Raw genomic sequence first — 20,432 nt, forward strand, 5'->3', positions numbered from 1 at the left:
CATAAAGTCAGCCACTGTTTCTAATATTTACCCATCTATTTGCCATGAAGTGATGGGGCCAAATGCCATGATCTTCGTTTTTTGAATGTTGAGCTTTAAGCCAACTTTTCCACTCTCTTCTGTAACTTTCATTAAGAGGCTCTTCACTTTCTGCCCTAAGGATGGTGTCATCTGCATATCTGAGGTTATTGATATTTCTCCCGGCAATCTTGATTCCAGCTTGTGCTTCTTCCAGCCCAGCGTTTCTCATGATGTACTCTGCATATAAGTTAAATAAACAGGGTGACAATATACAGCCTTGACATACTCCTTTTCCTATTTGGAACCAGTCTGTTGTTCCATGTCCAGTTCTAACTGCTGCTTCCTGACCTGCATACAGGTTTCTCAAGAGGCAGGTCAGGTGGTCTGGTATTCCCGTCTCTTTCAGAATTTTCCACAGTTTATTGTGATCCACACAGTCAAAGGCTTTGGCATAGTCAATAAAGCAGAAATAGATGTTTTTCTGGAACTCTCTTGCTTTTTCCATGATCCAACGGATGTTGGCAATTTGATCTCTGGTTCCTCTGCCTTTTCTAAAACCAGCTTGAACATCAGGAAGTTCACAGTTCACGTATTGCTGAAGCCTGGCTTGGAGAATTTTGAGCATTACTTCACTAGCTTGTGAAATGAGTGCAATTGTGCGGTAGTTTGACCATTCTTTGGCATTGCCTGTCTTTGAGATTGGAATGAAAACTGACCTTTTCCATTGCTGTGGCCATTGCTGAGTTTTCCAAATTTGCTGGCATATTGAGTGCAGCACTTTCACAGCATCATCTTTCGGGATTTGAAATAGCTCAGCTGGAATTCCATCACCTTCACTAGCTTTGTTCATAGTGATGTTTCCTAAGGTCCACTTGACTGCACATTCCAGGATGTCTGGCTCTAGGTGAGTGATCACACCATTGTGATTATCTAGGTCATGAAGATCTTTTTTTGCCATTAGAGTGGTATCATCTGAATATCTGAGGTTGTTGATATTTATCCTGGCAATCTTGATTCCAATTTGTAACTCATTCAGCCCAGTATTTCACATGATGTGTTCTGCGTAAAAGTTAAATAAACAGGGTGACAAACAACAGCCCTGTCATACTCCTTTCTCAATCCTGAACCAGTCAGTTGTTGCATACAGGATTCTAACTGTTGCTTCTTGACCCGTTTCTCAGGAGATAGGTTTGTTATGATCCACATAGGCAAAGGCTTTAGTGTAGTCCCACCTTCTCCCCCTTGTCAAGCGTAAGTTCTGTTTTTCAGTACCAGTCAGGGTAAAACGATAGAAAGAATTTGGGCTTTGGCATCAAACAGACCAGGACTAAAATCCTGGCTTCCATATATCCTGTAATATCTTGATTACTTAATATCTCTGAATTTGGTTTTCTCATCTGCAGAATGAGGATACTTTCCTTGTGTAGTTATTATGGATATTAAATTTTCAGAAAATTGAATTTACACAAGAGAAAGAAAAATAGCTTTGCAGAGCAGCTTTATTTACTCTTTTACTGAACTGTAGCTGATTTACAATGTTGTTCTGTGTTGTTTTGCTGTACAGCAAAGTGACTCAGTTATACACATATATACATTCTTTTTTATATATTCTTTTTCATTACTGTTTATCTGAGGAGATTGCATATAGTTCCCTGTGTTATACAGCAGGACCTTATTGTTTATACATTCTAAACGTAATAGTTTGCATCTATTAATGCTAACCCCAAACTCCCAGTTCATTCCTCTCTCACCACTTCTCCCCCTTGGTAACCGTAAGTCTGTTCTGTATGTCTGTGAGTCTGTTTCTGTCTCATAGATTTGTTCATTTGTGCTATATTTTAGATTCCACATATAAGTGGTATCATATGATACTTGTCTTTCTCTTTCTGAGTTACTTCACTTAGTATGATAATTTCTACTTGTATCCATTGTTGCTGCAAATGGCATTATTTCATTGGTTTTTGTGGCTGAGCAGTATTCTGTAATATATACATACTACATCTTCTTTATCTGTTCATCTGTCTATGGATATTAAGGTTATTTCCATGTCTTGGCTATTGTGAATAATGCTGCTCTGAACATAGGGTGTAAGTATCTTTTTGAATTATAGTTTGTCCCAATATATGCCCAGGAATGGGATTGCTGGATCATATGATAACTCTATTTTTAGTTTTCTGAAGAAACTCTGTACTGTTTTGCATAGTGGAAAGCACCTGACCTTTTTAAAATTTTTATTTATTTATTTTTATTGGAGGCTCATTACTTTACAATATTAGAGTGGTTTTTGCCATAGACTGACTTGAATCAGCCATGGGTGTACATGTGTCCCCCATCCCAAAACCCCCTCCCACCTCCCTCCCCATCCTATCCCTCAGGGTTGTCCCAGTGCATTGGCTTTGAGTGCCCAGTTTCATGCATCAAACTTGGATTGGTGGTCTGTTTCACATATGGTAATATATATGTTTCAGTTCTATTCTCTCAAATCATCCCACCCTCGCCTTCTCCCACAGAGTCCAAAAGTCTGTTCTTTATATCTGTGTCTCTTTTGCTATCTGGCATATAGGGTCATCATTACTATCTTTCTAAATTCCATATATATGCATTAATATACTGTATTGGTGTTTTTCTTTCTGACTTACTTCACTCTGTATAATAGGCTCCAGTTTCCTCGACCTCATTAGAACTGATTCAAATGTGTTCTTTTTAATGGCTGAGTGATATTCCATTGTGTATATGTACCTCAGCTTTCTTATCCATTCGTCTGCCGATGGACATCTAGGTTGCTTCCATGTCCTAGCTATTGTAGACAGTGCAAGCAGCTGAACTTTTAATACTCCAAAATTGGGAAAAACCCACATGTCTATCAACATTTGAATGGATGAACAAATTGTGGTATATCCATACAGTGGAATACTACTCATCAATAAAAAGCAACAAACTCCTGGTAACTGTAGTAACATGGATGATACTCAAGAACACTAGTCAGTCCTAATCTGTACTGACAGCAGATCACTGGACAGATTGGAGCCAGGACAGTATATGTGTGATGGGGAGAAAGTTGACTGCAAAAGGGCACAGCTTGAAGGAACTTTTTGGGGGGTTTATTGAGATCTACTTTATGTAAAGTAAAAGTCACCACTTTTGGTTTATAGGTCTACAGGTGGTGGTGGTGTTCAGTTGCTCAGTCAATGTCTGACTCTTTGTGATCTGGTGGACTACAGCATGCCAGGTTTCCCTGTCCTTCACTATCTCCTGGAGTTTGCTCAAACTCATGTCCATTCAGTCAGTGATGCTGTGCAACCATCTCATCCTCTGTCATCCCCTTCTCCTTCCCTTAGTCTTTCCCAGCATCAGGGTCTTTTCCAGTGAGTCAGCTCTTCGTATCAGGTGGCCAAAGTATTGGAGTTTCAGCTTCAACGTCAGTCCTTCCAATGAATATTCATGGTTGATTTCCTTTAGGATTGACTGGTTTGATCTCTTTGCAGTCCAAGGGACTCTCAAGAGTCTTCTCCAACACCACAGTTTGAAAGCATCATTTCTTCTGTGCTCAGCCTTCTTTATGATCCAACTCTCACATCCATAAATGACTACTGGAAAAACCATAGCTTTGACTAGACGGACCTTTGTTGGCAAAGTAGTTTCTCTGCTTTTTAATATGCTGACTCAGTTTGTCATAGCTTTTCTTACAAGGAACAAGTGTCTTTTAATTTCATGGCTGCAGTCACCATCGTCAGTGATTTTGGAGCCCAAGAAAATAAAGTCTGTCATTGTTTCCATTGTTTCCCCATCTATATGCCATGAAGTGATAGGACCAGATGCCATGATCTTAGTTTTTCGAATGTTGAGTTTTAAGCCTGCTTTTTCACTCTCCTCTTTCACTTTCATCAAGAATCTCTTTAGTTCTTCACTTTCTGCCATAAGGGTGGTGTCATCTGGATATCTGAGGTCACTGATATTTTTCCCAGCAGTCTTGATTCCAGCTTATAATTCATCCAGCCTGGCGTTTCAAATGATGTACTCTGCATATAAGTTAAATAAGCAGGGTGACAGTATACAGCCTTGACATAATCCTTTCCTAGTTTGGAACCAGTCCATTGTTCCATGTCCGGTTCTGACTGTTGCTTCTTGACCTAGATACAGGTTTCTCCGGAGGCAGGTATGGTGGTCTGGTAGTCTCATTTCTTTAAGAGTTTTCCACATTTTGTTGTGATTCACACAAAGGCTTCAGTGTAGTCAGTGAAGCAGAAGTAGATGTTTTCCTGAAATTCTCTTGCTTTTTCTATGATCCAATGGATGGATGTTGGCAATTTGATCTCTTGTTCCACTGCTTTTTCTAAATCCAGCTTGTACATCTGGAAGTTCTTGGTTCTCATACTGTTGAAGCCTAGCTTGAAGGATTTTGAGCATTATCTTGGTATAACTAATATCACAGTCAAGATGCAGAATATCTCCATCACCCCCAAAATTGCCTTGTGCCCTAGCAACCCCAAGCCCTTGGCAACCATTGATGAAATTTTTCTGTGCCTGTGATTGTGCCTTTCCAAAATGTTAAATTAATAGAATGATACAATGTATAGCCTTTTTATCTGGATTTTTTCACTTAGCATGCTTGTGAGAGTCATTCATATGGTTTTATGTATCAACAGTCTTCTTTTTATTGTTGGGTATTATTCCATTGTCTCAAAGTATATTTACTTATCTCTTCACCTGTTGATAGACAATTGGATTGTTTAAAGTTTGGGATAATTATGACTAATGCTACTATGACATTGAAGTACAGGTTTTGACCTAAGAGTGGGTTTGCTTGATTATATGATAATTGTATGCTTTACTTCATAAGAAATTGCCAAACTATTTTTCAAAGTACTGTTTTGCATGCCCGCCCCCCAGAAATGTATGAGATGGCTCTGTATTCTCATCAGCACTTCATATTGTTAGTTTTAATAAATTTTATGCTATTGTAATGGATGTATACTAATACCTCATTGTGGATTGAATTTGCATTTTCCTAATGAGTAATGCTGTTGAGCATCTTTTAATATGTTTTTGGCTGTCTATATCTGTACTCTTGTGAAGTATGTATTCAGATGTTTTGCACATTTTTGTATTCTTTTTTTTTATTACTGAATTTTTGTATATTGTTTAAATGTGCTAGTTAAGAGACCTTTACCAGGTGTGTTATGAAAATCTTTTCTCTTAGTTTGTGGCTTGTCTTTTCATTTTCTTAATGGCCTTTAGAAGGGCAGAAACTTAAAATTTTAATAAGATCCAATTTGTCAGTTTTTGTCCTCATGGCTCTAAAAATTCTTTATCTATCCCGCAGTCACAATGACTTATTCCTGTTTTCTCTAGAAATTTTATAGTATTAACCTTGTCATGTAGGACCTAATGATTCACTTTGATTGAATTTTGTTATGAGGTTCATTTTTTTTGTATGTGGATGAATAGTGTTCTAGCACTGTTCATTGAACTTCCTCCATTGAATTTCCTTGCTATCTTTTGTCAAAAGTCAGTTGACCATTTATGTGTGGGTCCATTCTGTTCCATTGATGTGACTGTTCTTTAGTAGTACCCCACTATTTCAACTAATATGCTTTTATGGTAAGTGTTGAAATCAGCCTGACTGCACCAGCTAGGACCTCTAGTATGGTAATGAATAGGAGTGAAGAGAATAGACATTCTTGCCTTGTTCCCATTCTTGAGCAGAAAGTATTCATTTCACTATTACGTATGATGTTAGCTGAAGGTTTTTCACAGGTATTCTTTATCAGGTTAAGGAGGTTCCTGTCTATTCTTATTTTCTGAGAGTTATTTACATAAATGATTTTGAACTTGATCAAAAGTCTTTTCTTCATCTATTGATATTGTGATTTTTCTCCTTTGTTGTTATTGTCCAGTCACTAACTGGTGTCTGACTCTGAGACCTCATGGGCTGCAGCATGCCAGGCTCCTCTGTCCTCCACTGTCTCCTGGAGTTTTCTCAGATTCACGTCATTTGAGTCGGTGATTCCACCTAACCACCTCCACCTCTGGTGCACCTTCTCCTTTTGCCTTTACTGCATTTATAGTCACTTACATTGATTGACTTACAAATGTTGAATCAACCTTGCATTCCTAGAGTAAAACCATAATTAATCATGATGTCTTATTTCTCGTACATATTTTTATATTTGATTTATTAATATTTTGTTACGATTTTTTGCACTTTGTTTCATGAGGGATATTGATCTGTCTGTGCCTTTTCTTGTTATGTCCTTGGTTTTGGTATCAGTATAATGTTGGCCTCATAAAATGAATTCAGAAGTGTTCCATTTTGGAAAAGTTTGTATAGAAGTGGTATTAATTCCTTCTCAAGTGTTTGTTAGAGTTTGCTAGTAAAGCCATCTGGGTTTGAGTTTTCCTTGTGTGAAGGCTTCTAACTACAAATTTAAAATTCTCTAATAGACATAAGGATATTAAGGTTGTCTGTTTCTTCTTGAGTAAACTTTGGAAATTATGTTTTCAGTGAAATTCATCTGTTTCATCTTAGTTACTGGATTTATTGGCATAAATTGTTCATGATATGAACAACTTTTTTATGTCTATTTTTTAAATCTGCATTTATGGCCCCCTCTTTGATCATATTATTTGTAATTTGTGTCTTCTTTTTTTATCCCCTTGATTAATCTACCTGGAAGTTTACCAGCTTTATTGATATTTTCAAAAACTAGTTTTGGCTTCATGATTTTTTTTCTTTACTCTTTTTTTCTATTTCATTACTCATGTGTCAGTGTTGATTTTGCTCTCATCTTTATTAATTCCTTGTGTCTACTTTCTTTTGGTATAATTTGTTCTCTTTTTTCTCAAGGCCTTTTAATTTTTTTAATTAATTTATTTATTTTAATTGGAGGCTCATTACTTTACAATATTAGAGTGGTTTTTGCCATACATTGACATGAATCAGCTATGGGTGTACATGTGTCCCCCATCCCAAACCCCCTTCCCACCTCCATCCCCATCCCATGCCTCAGGGTTGTCCCAGTGCATTGGCTTTGAGTGCCCAGTTTCATGCATCAAACTTGGATTGGTGATCAATATATTTCACATATGGTAATATACATGTTTCAATGCTGTTCTCTCAAATTATCCCACTCTTGCCTTCTCCCACAGAGTCCAAAAGTCTGTTCTTTATATCTGTGTCTCTTTTGCTATCTTGCATATAGGGTCATCATTACTATCTTTCTAAATTCCATATATATGCGTTAATTTATTGTATTGGTGTTTTTCTTTCTGACTTGCTTCACTCTGTTATAATATGCTCCAGTTTCATCCACCTCATTAGAACTGATTCAAATGCATTCTTTTTAATAGCTGAGTAATATTCCATTGTGTATATGTACTACAGCTTTCTTATCCATTCATCTGCCAATGGACATCTAGGTTGCCTCCATGTCCTAGTTATTGTAAACAGTGCTGTGATGAACATTGGGGTACACGTATCTCTTTAAATTCTGGTTTCCTTGGTGTGTATGCCCAGCAGTGGGATTGCTGGGTCATATGGCAGTTCTATTTACAGTTTTTTAAGGAATTTTCACACTGTTCTCCATAGTGGCTGTACTAGTTTGCATTCCCACCAACAGTGTAAGAGGGTTCCTTTTTCTCCACACCCTCTCCAGCATTTATTGTTCGTAGACTTTTTGATAGCAGCCATTCTGACCAGCATGAGATGGTACCTCATTGTGGTTTTGATTTGAATTTCTCTGCAGTTTTAATATGGTACCAACTACTTTACCTTTCAAAGTAGGCTTCTCTTCTCTTCTGTAGCTCTTCTGAAGTAGGATGTGAACCCAATGTCTGTGGGATATCTTGACATTTATTTCTGGAAGTACCTTGCATACTGAGCTGAATGGCCCTGCGGAGATCGGCTTCTTCATCTTCCATGTCAGTTTCTAGGCGACTTAGTGCCAGAGCCCTCTGCAATTCCTCCTCATCCTCATCTAACATTCCTGTCCCATCATTTACTTCTAAGACGCGTTCTAGATCTGTTTTCTGGACTCTCTGTTCTTTAAGTTGTGCTAATTCTTCTCCAGTAAGTTTTGGTCGATGCATCTATTGGACCCTGATCATCTGTAGAAGTTGGTTAGCTTTGCAATCTGGCAGATCACCCTTAACAACAAATACAGAGTAACCTTCCTATTGTAACTGAGCCAAGAAAAGTGCAAGGTATGTGTCTTATATTAATTCTGGACCCGTCAAAAGAGAATTCAAGTTGAACCACTGTTTTCCTAATTTTCTAACTGTAAACCAGTGTTCTTTATAGTTGCATATAAATGATCTTTCATTTATGGGATTAATCCTGAGCCTCTGGTACTCTGGACTGTTAAACAGGATTAGTTCTAAACCCCAAACTTTCAAGGCATTGCTTGTAACTTGAATAGAGAAAAAGCCACTGTCATCCATATTTCCAGAAGGCTGCTGCAAAAATGTGCGATAGTCTTCACTAGTAACTCCTCCTTCTGCCATTCTCATCCTCTCTTCCTCATGTAGCTGATGTGCAATTGAAGATAATTCCACAGGGATGAAGTATTCTCCTTGCAGTAGGTTATTCAAGCAATGTTGAGCACAAAGTGAGCCTTCTTGTTTTTCGTGGAAGATAGACTCCATGTTTATTTGTCTGGAGCCAATGGCCCCCGCGCCGAACCACCAGAGAACCAATCAGAGAAATTTTTGATTTGAATTTCTGTATATTTTCTTTGGAGAAATATCTGTTTAGTTCTTTGGTCCATTTTTTGATTGGGTCATTTATTTTTCTGGTATTGAGCTGCATGAGCTGCTTGCATATTTTTGAGATGAATTCTTCTGTCAATTGCTTTGTTTGCTATTATTTTCTCCAATTCTGAAGGCTGTCTTTTCACCTTGCTTAGAGTTTCCTTCATTGCACAAAAGCTTTTAAGTTTAATTAGGTCCCATTTGTTTATTTTTGCTTTTATTTCCATTACTCTGGGAGGTGGGTCATAGAGGATCCTACTGTGATTTATGTTAGAGAGTGTTTTGCCTGTGCTTTCCTCTGGTTGTAGTTTCTGATCTTACATTTAGATCTTTTATCCATTTTGAGTTTATTTTTGTGTACAATGTTAGTAAGTGTTCTAGTTTTATTCTTTTACAGGTGGTTGACCAGTTTTCCCAGCACCACTTGTTAAAGAGATTGCCTTTTCTCCATTGTATATTCTTGCCTCCTTTGTCAAAGATAAGGTTCCATAGGTGCGTGGATTTATCTCTGGGCTTTCTATTTTGTTCCATTGATCTGTATTTCTGTCTTTGTGTCCCTACCATACTGTCTTGATGACTGTAGCTTTGTAGTATAGTCTGAAATCAGGCAGGTTGATTCCTCCAGTTCCATTCTTCTTTCTCAAGATTGCTTTGGCTATTTGAGGTTTTTTGTATTTCCATATAAATTTTGAAATTATTTGTTCTAGTTCTCTGAAAAACACCATTGGTAGCTTGATTGGGATTGCATTAAATCTATAGATTGCTTTGGGTAGTATACTCATTTTCACTATATTGATTATTCTGATCCATGAACATGGTATATTTCTCCATCTATTTGTGTCATTTTTTATTTCTTTCATCAGTGTTTTTTAGTTTTCTATATATAGGTCTTTTGTTTCTTTAGGTAGACTTATTCTTAAGTATTTTATTCTTTTCATCACAATGGTGAATGGAATTGTTTCCTTAATTTCTCTTTCTGTTTTCTCATGGTTAGTGTATAGGAATGCAAGGGATTTCTGTATGTTAATTTTATATCCTGCAACTTTATTCATTGATTAGCTCTAGTAATTTTCTGGTGGAGTCTTTAGGGTTTTCTATGTAGAGGATTATGTTATCTGCAAACAGTGAGAGTTTTACTTCTTCTTTTCCAATCTGGATTCCTTTTATTTCTTTTTCTGCTCTGATTGCTGTGGCCAGAACTTCCAAACTACTATTCAAACTGTGTTGAATAGTAGTGGTGAGAGTGGGCACTCTTGTCTTGTTCCTGACTTTAGCGGAAATGCTTTCAATTTTTCACCATTGAGGAAAATGTTTGCTGTGGGTTTATCATATATGGCTTTTATTATGTTGATGTATGTTCCTTCCATGTCTGCTTTCTAGAGGGTTTTTTTTTTTTTATCATAAATGGATATTGAATTTTGTCAAAGGCTTTCTCTGCATCTATTTAGATAATCATATGGTTTTTATCTTTTAATTTGTTAATGTGGTATATCACATTGATTGACTTGTGAATATTGAAGAATCCTTGCATCCCTGGTATAAAGCTCACTTGGTCATGATGTATGATCTTTTTAAAATGTTGTTGGATTCTGTTTGCTAGAATTTTGTTGAGGATTTTTGCATCTGTGTTCATCAGTGGTATTGGCCTGTAGTTTTCTTTTTGTGTGGCATCTTTGTCTGGTTTTGGTATTAAGGTGATGGTGGCCTCATAGAATGAGTTTGGCGGTTTACCTTCCTCTGCAATTTTCTGGAAGAGTTTGAGTAGGATACATGTTAGCTCTTCTCTAAATTTTTGGTGGAATTCACCTATGAAGCCATCTGGTCCTGGGCTTTTGTTTGTTGGAATATTTTTGATTACAGTTTCGGTTTCCGTGCTTGTGATAGGTTTGTTAAGATTTTCTGTTTCTTCCTGGTTCAGTTTTGGAAGGTTATACTTTTCTAACAATTTGTCTGTTTCTTCCAAGTTGTCCATTTTATTGTCATATAGTTGCTGATAGTAGTCTCTTATAATCCTTTGTATTTCTATGTTGTCTGTTGTGATTTCTGCATTTCATTTCAAATTTTGTTGATTTGATTCTTCTCCCTTTGTTTCTTGATGAGTCTGGCTAGTAGTTTGTCTGTTTTATTTATCTTCTCAAAGAACCAGCTTTTAGTTTTGTTGATTTTTGCTATAGTTTCCTTTGTTTCTTCTTCATTTATTTCTGCCCTAATTTTTATTATTTCTTTCCTTCTACTAACCCTGGGGTTCTTCATTTCTTCTTTTTCTAGTTGCTTTATGTATAAAGTTAGGTTATTTATTTGATTTTTCTCTTATTCTTGAGGTAAGCTTATATTGCTATGAACCTTCCCCTTAGCACTGCTTTTACTGAATCCCATAGGTTTTGTATTGTTGTGTTTTCATTTGTTTCTATGCATATTTTGATTTCTTTTTTTATTCTGTGATTTGTTGGTTATTCAGAAGTGTGCTGTTTAGCCTCCATGTGTTTATATTTTTAATAGCTTTTTTTCCTGTAGTTGATATCTAATCTTACCACATTGTGATCAGAAAAGATGCTTGAAATGATTTTAATTTTTTTGAATTTACCAAGGCTAGAGTTATGGCCCAGGATGTGATCTATCCTGGAGAATGTTCCGTGTGCACCTGAGAAAAAGGTGAAATTCATTGTTTTGGGGTGAAATGTCCTGTAGATATCAATTAGGTCTAACTGGTCCATTGTATCATTTAAAGTTTGTGATTCCTTGCTAATTTTCTGTTTGGTTGATCTATCCATAGGTGTGAGTGGGGTATTAAAGTCTCCCACTATTATTGTGTTTCTGTTAATTTCCCCTTTCATACTTGTCAGCATTTGCCTTACATGTTGTGCTGCTCCTATGTTGGGTGCATGTATATTTATAATTGTTACATCTTCTTCTTGGATTGATCCTTTGATCATTATGTAGTGTCCTTCTTTGTCTCTTTTCACGGCCTTTATTTCAAAGTCTATTTTATCTGATATGAGTATTGCTACTACGGCTTTCTTTTGGTCCCCGTTTGCATGAAATATCTTTTTCCAGCCCTTCACTTTCAGTCTGTATGTGTTCCTTGGTTTGAGGTGGGTCTCTTGTAGACAGCATATATAGGGGTCTTGTTTTTTTATCCATTCAGAAAGCCTTTGTCCTCTGGTTATGGCATTCAGCCCATTTACATTTAAGGTAATTATTGTTAAGTATGATCCTGTTCCCACTTACTTTGTTGTTTTGGGTTCAAGTTTATAAACCTTTTGTGTGTTTCCTGTCTAGAGAAGATCCTTTAGCATTTGTTGAAGAGCTGGTTTGGTGGTGCTGAATTCTCTCAGCTTTTGCTTGTCTGTAAAGCTTTTAATTTCTCCTTAATATTTGAATGAGATCCTTGCTGGGTATAGTAATCTGGTTGTAGGTTTTCTCTTTCATCACTTTAAGTATGTCCTGCCATTCCCTTCTGGCCTGAAGAGTTTCTATTGAAAGATCAGCTGTTATCCCTATGGAGATCCCCTTGTGTGTTATTTGTTGCTTTTCCCTTGCTGCTTTTAATATTTGCTTTTTATGTTTGATCTTCATTAATTTGACTAATATGTGTCTTGGAGTATTTCGCCTTGGGTTTATACTGTTTGGGACTCTCTGGGTATCTTGGACTTAGGTGGCTATTTCCTTCCCCATTTTAGGGAAGTTTTCAGCTGTTATCTCAAGTATTTTATCATGCCCTTTCTTTTTGTCTTCTTCTTCTGGGACTCCTATGATTCAAATGTTAGGGCATTTAACATTGTCCCAGAGCTCTCTGAGGTTGTCCGCATTTCTTTTAATTCTTTTTTCCTCTCTGCTTCATTCATTTCCACCGTTCTGTCTTCCACCTCACTTATCCTATCTTTTACCTAAGTTATTCACCTGTTGGTTCCCTCCAGAGTACTTTTGATCAGTTATTGCATTATTCATTATTGATTGACTATTTTATTTCTTCTCAGTTCAGTTCAGTCGCTCAGTCACGTCCTACTCTTTGCAACCCCATGAATCACAGCACGCCATGCCTCTTTGTCCATCACCAACTCCCAGAGTTCACTCAACTCATGTCCATCGAGTTGGTGATGCCATCCAGCCATCTCATCCTCTGTCATCCCCTTCTCCTCCTGCCCCCAATCCCTCCCAGCATCAGAGTCTTTTCCAGTGAGTCAGCTCTTCGCATGAGGTGGCCAGAGTATTGGAGTTTTAGCTTTAGCATCAGTCCTTCCAATAAACACCCAGGACTGATCTCCTTTAGAATGGACTGGTTGGATCTCCTTGCAGTCCAAGGGACTCTCAAGAGTCTTCTCCAACACCACAGTTCAAAAGCCTCAATTCTTCGGCACTCAGCTTTCTTCACAGTCCAGCTCTCACATCCACACATGACCACTGGAAAAACCATAGCCTTGACTAGACGGACCTTTGTTGGCCAAGTAATGTATCTGCTTTTCAATATGGTATCTAGGTTGGTCATAACTTTCCTTCCAAGGAGTAAGCGTCTTTTAATTTCATGGCTGCAGTCACCATCTGCAGTGATTTTGGAGCCCCAAAAAATAAAGTCTGTCACTGTTTCCACTGTTTCCCCATCTATTTCCCATGAAGTGATGGGACAAGATGCCATGATCTTAGTTCTCTGAATGTTGAGCTTTAAGCCAACTTTTTCACTCTCTTTCACTTTCATCAAGAGGCTCTTTAGTTCCTCTTCACTTTCTGCCATAAGGGTGGTGTTACATATCTGAGGTTAATGATATTTCTCCCAGCAATCTTGATTCCAGCTTGTGCTTCTTCCAGCCCAGCGTTTCTCATGATGTACTCTGCATATAAGTTAAATAAGCAGGGTGACAATATACAGCCTTGACATACTCCTTTTCCTATTTGGAACCAGTCTGTTGTTTCATGTCCAGTTCTAACTGTTGCTTCCTGACCTGCATACAGGTTTCTCAAGAGGCAGGTCAGGTGGTCTGGTATGTCCATCTCTTTCAGAATTTTCCACAGTTTATTGTGATCCACACAGTCAAAGGCTTTGGCATAGTCAATAAAGCAGAAATAGATGTTTTTCTGGAACTCTCTTGCTTTTTCCATGATCCAGCAGATGTTGGCAATTTGATCTCTGGTTCCTCTGCCTTTTCTAAAACCAGCTTGAACATCCAGAAGTTCATGGTTCACGTATTTCTGAAGCCTGGCTTGGAGAATTTTGAGCATTACTTTACAAGCGTGTGAGATGAGTGCAACTGTGCGGTAGTTTGAGCATTCTTTGGCATTGCCTTTCTTTGGGATTGGAATGAAAACTGACCTTTTCCAGTCCTGTGGCCACTGCTGAGTTTTCCAAATTTGCTGGCATATTGAGTGTAGCACTTTCACAGCATCATCTTTCAGGATTTGAAATAGCTGGAATTCCATCACCTCCACTAGCTTTGTTCATAGTGATGCTTTCTTTTTTTTTTTTTTTATTAGACATTATTTTAATACCATATCAAAACACCTTGACTAATGAAGAAAGCCTTTTCCCCCAGCTTTGAACATTTTTTTAAACATTTTATAAGGTTTTTTTTTGTTTGTTTTGGATTTTAATATATAAATACAGAAACCTATCTTGCCGGAACTGATGTCACGCGTGAACATCAACAGCTAAAATGTTCTCAAACAGAATACCTGAAAACAGGGGCAGCTGTACACATCCTTTTAGTCTTTTGTTTGTCTAAGTTTTTTGGAAAAAAGAAAAGAAAATACACAGGGGTCTAGGAAAAACGTTCAGGCATTTTTGCAGGACACTTGTGATTGTTAAATCCTCTGAACTGACCAGAACGAGGAGGGAAGTGGGAAGGAGAAATGGGAAGAAGGGGGAGAAGGTCCTGATGGGCTTGTTTTTGGCAACAAAGTCAAGATATCAGGGTCCCCAGGGGAGAAAAGTGCAAAATCAAGCCAGAAAAATGGGGGGGGGAATCAAACAAACAAAAAAACCAAGGCAGAGTGGTTGATGGAGAGGCCGCTGGATGCCAGGCATAGGAGGGCTGTGAGCTCGCTCCGCGCCCCTGGGACTTGAGTGGCAAGAACCCGGCTCTGTTCATTTGTCACTGAGTGGGTTCTGGCCAGGCAGCAGACAGCGATCTGTAAACATCACGAGGGAAAACACCAGTCGACACTAGACTTTTTGCTTTTTTTAGTGATGCTTTCTAAGGCCCACTTGACTTCACATTCCAGGTTGTCTGGCTCTAGGTGAATGATCACACCATCGTGATTATCTGGGTCCTGAAGACCTTTTTTGTACAGTTCTTCTGTGTATTCTTGCCACCTCTTCTTCATATCTTCTGCTTCTGTTAGGTCCATACCATTTCTGTCCTTTATCAAGCCCATCTTTGCATGAAATGTTGCCTTGGTATCTCTAATTTTCTTGAAGAGATCTCTAGTCTTTCTCATTCTGTTGTTTTCCTCTATTTCTTTGCCTTGATCGCTGAGGAAGGCTTTCTTATCTCCTTGCTATTCTTTGGAACTCTGCATTCAGATGCTTATATCTTTCCTTTTCTCCTTTGCTTTTCACTTCTCTTCTTTTCACAGCTATTTGTAAGGCCTTCTCAGACAGCCATTTTGCTTTTTTGCATTTCTTTTCCATGGGCATGGTCTTGATCCCTGTCTCCTGTACAGTGTCATGAACCTCCGTCCATAGTTCATCAGGCACTCTTATCAGATCTAGTCCCTTAAATCTATTTCTCAATTCCACTGTATAATCATAAGGAATTTGATTCAGGTCATACCTGAATGGTCTAGTGGTTTTCCCTACTTTCTTCAGTTTAAGTCTGAATTTGGCAATAATTTCTTCTGGTCCTTGTTAAACATTCCTTGCATCTTCTCAATCCTTGTCTCTAGTCTGTTTATCTGTAACTCCATTTTCTTTTCAAGATTTGGGATCATCTTTACTATCGTTATTGTGAATTCTTTGTCAGGTAGACTCCCTATCTCTTCCTCTTTTGTTTGGTTTGGTGGGCATTTATCATGTTCCCTTACCTGCTGAGCATTTCTCTGCCTTTTCATTTTGTTTAAATTGCTGTGTTTGGGGTGGCATATCTGTAGGCTGGAAGTTTGTGGTTCCTCTTTATTATGGAGCTTGCTCCCTGTGGGTGGGGTTGGACTAATGGCTTGTCAAGGTTTCCTGGTTAGGGGAGCTTGCGTCTGTTTTCTGGTGGGTGGAGCTGGATCTCTTTTCTCTGAAGTGCAATGAAGTGTGCAGTAATGAGTTTTTGGGTGTCTGTGGGTTTAGCATGGCTTTGGGAAGCCTGTATTTTAACTCTCAGGCTTGTGTTCCTGCATTGCTGGAGAATTAACGTGGTATGTCTTGCTCTGGAATTTGTTGGCTCTTGGGTGGAGCTTGGTTTCAGTGTAGGTAGGAAGGCTTTTGGATGAGTTCTTGTCTATTAACGTTCTCTGGAATGAGGAGTTCTCTGGTGTTCTCAAGTTTTGGATTTAAGCCTCCCGCCTCTGGCTTTTGGTCTTATTCTTACAGGAACCTCAAAACTTGTCCATCCATACAGCACAGATGAGAAAACATCTAGGTTAACGGTGAAAAAATTCTCCACAGTAAGGGACACCCAAAGAGGTTCACAGAGTTACATGGAGAAGAGACGAAGGAGGAGAGAGGGAGCGTAACCAGGAGGAGAAGAGGGAGTCAGAAGAGGAGAGACCAATCTAGTCAGTAATTATTTCCCTCAGTGTTCTCCACAGCCTGGTACACCCAGAGAGGAGGGAGGAGATAGAGGTGTCCTGGGGAAGAAAACTGAGAGTCAAAAGGGGAAAGAGCAATCTAGCCAGTAAGCACACCCCTAAGTGAAAATAGATACTAAACATTAGATTCTTAAAGGTACAAAATTGATAACAAATACAAAAAAGCAAAGTTTAACAATCTAGAGTAGAGGTTAGACTCTCAAAAATACAATATTAGAAATACAAAACAAAATCAAAAATTATAAAAAATATATATGAAATTTGTTTTAAAAACAGGGTCTTTTTTTTGCAAGGTAATAGTAGGTTATTAAAATGAAAATAAAAGGAGTAATAAAGAACTTAAAAATATTAAAAAATGATAATAGTAAAAATATATCTAGGAATTTCTCTGGAGCTTTTGTGGGCAGTGTGGGGTCAGTTCAGTTTCAGATAGTTCCTTGTTCCAGCTAGTACTTCTTCTCAAGATCTATAGGCCTCTTCCAGTGCTTAGTCAGTGTTAACTACAGGGTTTTAATCTGTTGCACCTGTCACTCCCAGAGCTTTTCCATCTTCTTAGTTTATTTTGGCTTCCTCTGCTTGCAGGTCTCTTCAGTATCTCATTTCCCCCCTGACACAAGGGGGTGAAGGTGGTCACTTACTTAGGCTCACTTGTTCAGTTGTGTTGTGGGGAGGGAGGAACACTGCAAACAGATATCAGTGGCGTGTGTGGGGAGTGCTCGCAGTGTATGGACCACACTGGGTTTGCCCCAGCTCAGGGCAGCGTGTGCTTTCTGGGTCTACACTGCTCAGATCCCAGGTTGCTCTGCAGGGTACTGTCCAATGCGGGCCCTGCATTTCATGCACTTCCCAGGTGTCAGCTGCTCAGGTTCAGGTTCTCGGGTACTCCGCAAGGGCACAGACTTGGTTGGGCATGCGTTTTGTGCCCTTTCCAGGTCCAAGCAGCTCAGGTGACCAGGTGCTTGGCGAGTGCACTGTCCTAGGTGGGCCGTGTGTCTTAGTCACCACCCTGGTCCTGGCCGCTCAGTTGACCGCTCGGTTTCCCAGGTGAGCCGCGAGAACATTGTCTCAGGTGTGCTATGTGTCTCCTCTGGGGAGCCGATCTCAGGCTGTGACCCTCCTGGCAGATGTCAACCGTTTAGGATCCCAGGAAGATGTGGTTAGCAGCTGGGAGCCTGCTCACAGTTCGGTGGAGGATGCCGGTCTCTGGGGCCGAGATTGTCCCTTGTCTTCCGGCTCTGGCTGTCACACACCTGCCTCTCTGCCTCTGGTGGTGGGGTGGGGCCTGTACGCAGCCAGCTAGCTCTCCTTTGGTGTTGGCTCAATCCTTTGTTCTGTGAGCGGGCCAAGCTGCGGGTTAGGTTAGAGCCTTTCGTGGGAAAGTTCTCTTTTTGTTTCTCTCTCTGGCTATCCCACAGTTTGAGTTGCTATCTCAGGTTAGCTCCTTCAGATTATTCTCAGGGCATTCAGGCCCTGTCCTTACCCTAAGCATGCAGCCCATGCCTCCCTGTCCAGCACAGACGTGAGCATCTGGGCTACTTCTCCACTGGGAGTTGTGGTTAGGTGTGTATTCTGTGGGTTTTTTTTTTTTCCCTCCCAGTTATGTTGCCCTCTGAGATTCCAAAACTCCCCACAGACCTGCTGGTTTCCTGCTGTTTGGAAACTTCTCTCCTTCATGACTCTCTCCCCAGGACAGGTCTCGGTCCCTAACTCTTTTGTCTCTCTTTTTATCTTTTATATTTTGTCCTACCTCCTTTCAAAGAGAACAGGCTGCCTTTCTGGGTGCCTGGTGTCCTCCACCAGCGTTCAGAAGTTGTTTTGTGGAAGTTTCTCAGCATTCAGGTGATCTTTTGATGAATTTGTGGGGGAGAAAATGGTCTCCCCATCCTCTTCCTCTGCCATCTTGGGACTGCCCCCTCTCAAGGCCTTTTATGGATACTTCCTTCTCTGCCCATCTCTTAAATGACAGCCTTCCACAGGAGTCCATCCTTAACCTTATTTTTGACTCCTTGAACACCAAATACCACATATATGCTGAAGACCAACAAATCTATAAGCAGCTCAGACTTGTAACCTGAGTTTCTAGTGAATATAACTACATGGCTGCCCTAAAGGCATCCCAACTTCTATATGTCCAAAATTATTTCACTCCCTTCCTCTCCTGCAGACTTGTCTCTTCCCATTACTATCCACCATGCTTCTAAGCTAGAAATTTGGAGGCTTCCCTTATAATTCAGTTAATCAGTTCCTGTTAATCCCACTTCCTGATTAGCTCTGATACTGATTTTTTCTATCAGCATTCCAAGGCCCTATTTTCAGATCTTCCATATCTTCAATTCTTACAACTCACTTATCTTTCGCCTTCTAGTTTATTTTCCTTGATACTAAAGAGTGATCTTAAAATGCAAAGTTGATCATTTTATTCTACTATTTAAAATCCCTCCAAGGGTCTCACGTTAATTTTGGCAAAAATGCAAACATGCTAGCATAATATAGTAAGTAGTCTCTTCTGGGTCTGCCTCTTCTCACTTCTCGCATTTCCATCTTTCAATCCTTAGCTTAGAGTCTTTATTCATTCATGTCCCACCACTCAACTGCCTAGAGTTCTCAGAACCAACCATGTACTTCTCTCACCTCTGTGCCTTTTAAATTTTCTCTTCCCTCTACTTGGGGGTGATACCTTTCCCCATCCCTGACCCCAGCCTCCACACATCCTTTTCTTCCTTGCCTGGCTGATTGCACCTTGTCCTTTAGAACTCCATCAGACCTCCTCTCATCTGGGAGACATTCCTTGATATCTTCCTTTCCCCAGGCTAGTCTTTATGCCTTTCTGACTTCCCTTGTTTTCTCATAGTATTCCATGCTTTTCTGTATCATAACAGTTATTTCCCTGTATTGTAATAGTACATAAAGTATTCAGTAGCAGTTTATGAAATATACAAACAAGTGAAAACTCTGAAAATACATTTGAATTCACAGCCTAATGCATCATTATAGTAACCTTTTACCATGTTCTCATAGGTGAAGATGCTGGAAGCAGATCTGGTTTCAAAAATGCTACGGGCTGTTCTGCAGTCTCATAAGAATGGAATAGCATTACCCCGGCTCCAAGGAGAGTATAGATCCCTAACTGGAGACTGGATCCCTTTCAAGCAATTGGGCTATCCTACACTAGAAGCCTATCTGAGAAGTGTGCCAGCAGTTGTCAGGATAGAGACTAGTAGGTCTGGAGAGGTAAGAAGGTAACTGTGTTTCAAAAGAGGCAAGCCAATTCTTAATTGCCTGTCTGGTACTTCCAGTCTCTTAGTTAGGATGGAAGTCAAAGTAAAAAGCACTAGCCAAGATTAGTGAAGAAGTGAAGTGACGTGAAAGACTCATGTCCAATTCTTTGCGACCCCCATGGACTATACAGTCCATAGAATTCTCTAGGCCAGAATACTGGAGTGGGTAGCCTATCCCTTCCCCAGCAGATCTTCCCAACCCAGGAATTGAACCGGGATCTCCTGCATTGCAGGCGAATTCTTTACCAACTGAGCTATCAGGGAAGCCAAGGTTAGTAGTGATAAAGAATTGCATCCAAAGCACAGCCTAGATTCTCATGTCTTTTATTTTACCCTCAAATTCTTTGTTATAAAAATAGGATTTTAACCATATTAAGTTAAAAATTTTCAAGTTTACTCAGTCTCAGTGTCCACACAAAATAACTGTATTAGAGACCTTAACTGCCTAAATATCATACCACTCATTATAGGCCTGCCACAGCTGTTTGGCCTAGGTTACTAGTGACCTCCTGATTACTGAATCCAATAGATACTTTAAACCTCTGATCATCTGACCTGACCCCTATCTGTTCCTACTGTCTTGATCCTAGTCAAGCCTCTACTTGATCATTCAGCACTTTTGGTTATTACAGGGCTTTCCCTACTGTTCTCCCTGTC

General features: G+C 39.4%; 1 protein-coding gene and 1 pseudogene across 4 annotated transcripts in view; one reads left to right on the plus strand and one right to left on the minus strand.

Annotated features, from left to right (window-relative positions):
* TDRD7 (tudor domain containing 7) overlaps window positions 1–20,432 on the plus strand; it is a 104,045-nt gene that overhangs the window by 7,311 nt on the left and 76,302 nt on the right. For 2 of the 4 annotated variants that reach the window (XM_015472543.3, NM_001100309.1), the window contains one exon: window positions 19,516–19,728. The exons of the other annotated variants lie outside the window; for them this stretch is intronic. In XM_015472543.3, the coding sequence (XP_015328029.1) occupies window positions 19,522–19,728 (207 nt within the window). In that variant the 5' untranslated portion in view covers window positions 19,516–19,521. The remainder of the gene's footprint in view (window positions 1–19,515; window positions 19,729–20,432) is intronic. 4 annotated transcript variants of the gene reach the window in all.
* LOC785115 (ataxin-3-like) lies at window positions 7,438–9,326 on the minus strand (annotated as a pseudogene).

Source organism: Bos taurus, chromosome 8, assembly GCF_002263795.3.
Source record: "Bos taurus isolate L1 Dominette 01449 registration number 42190680 breed Hereford chromosome 8, ARS-UCD2.0, whole genome shotgun sequence".
NCBI lineage: Eukaryota > Metazoa > Chordata > Mammalia > Artiodactyla > Bovidae > Bos > Bos taurus.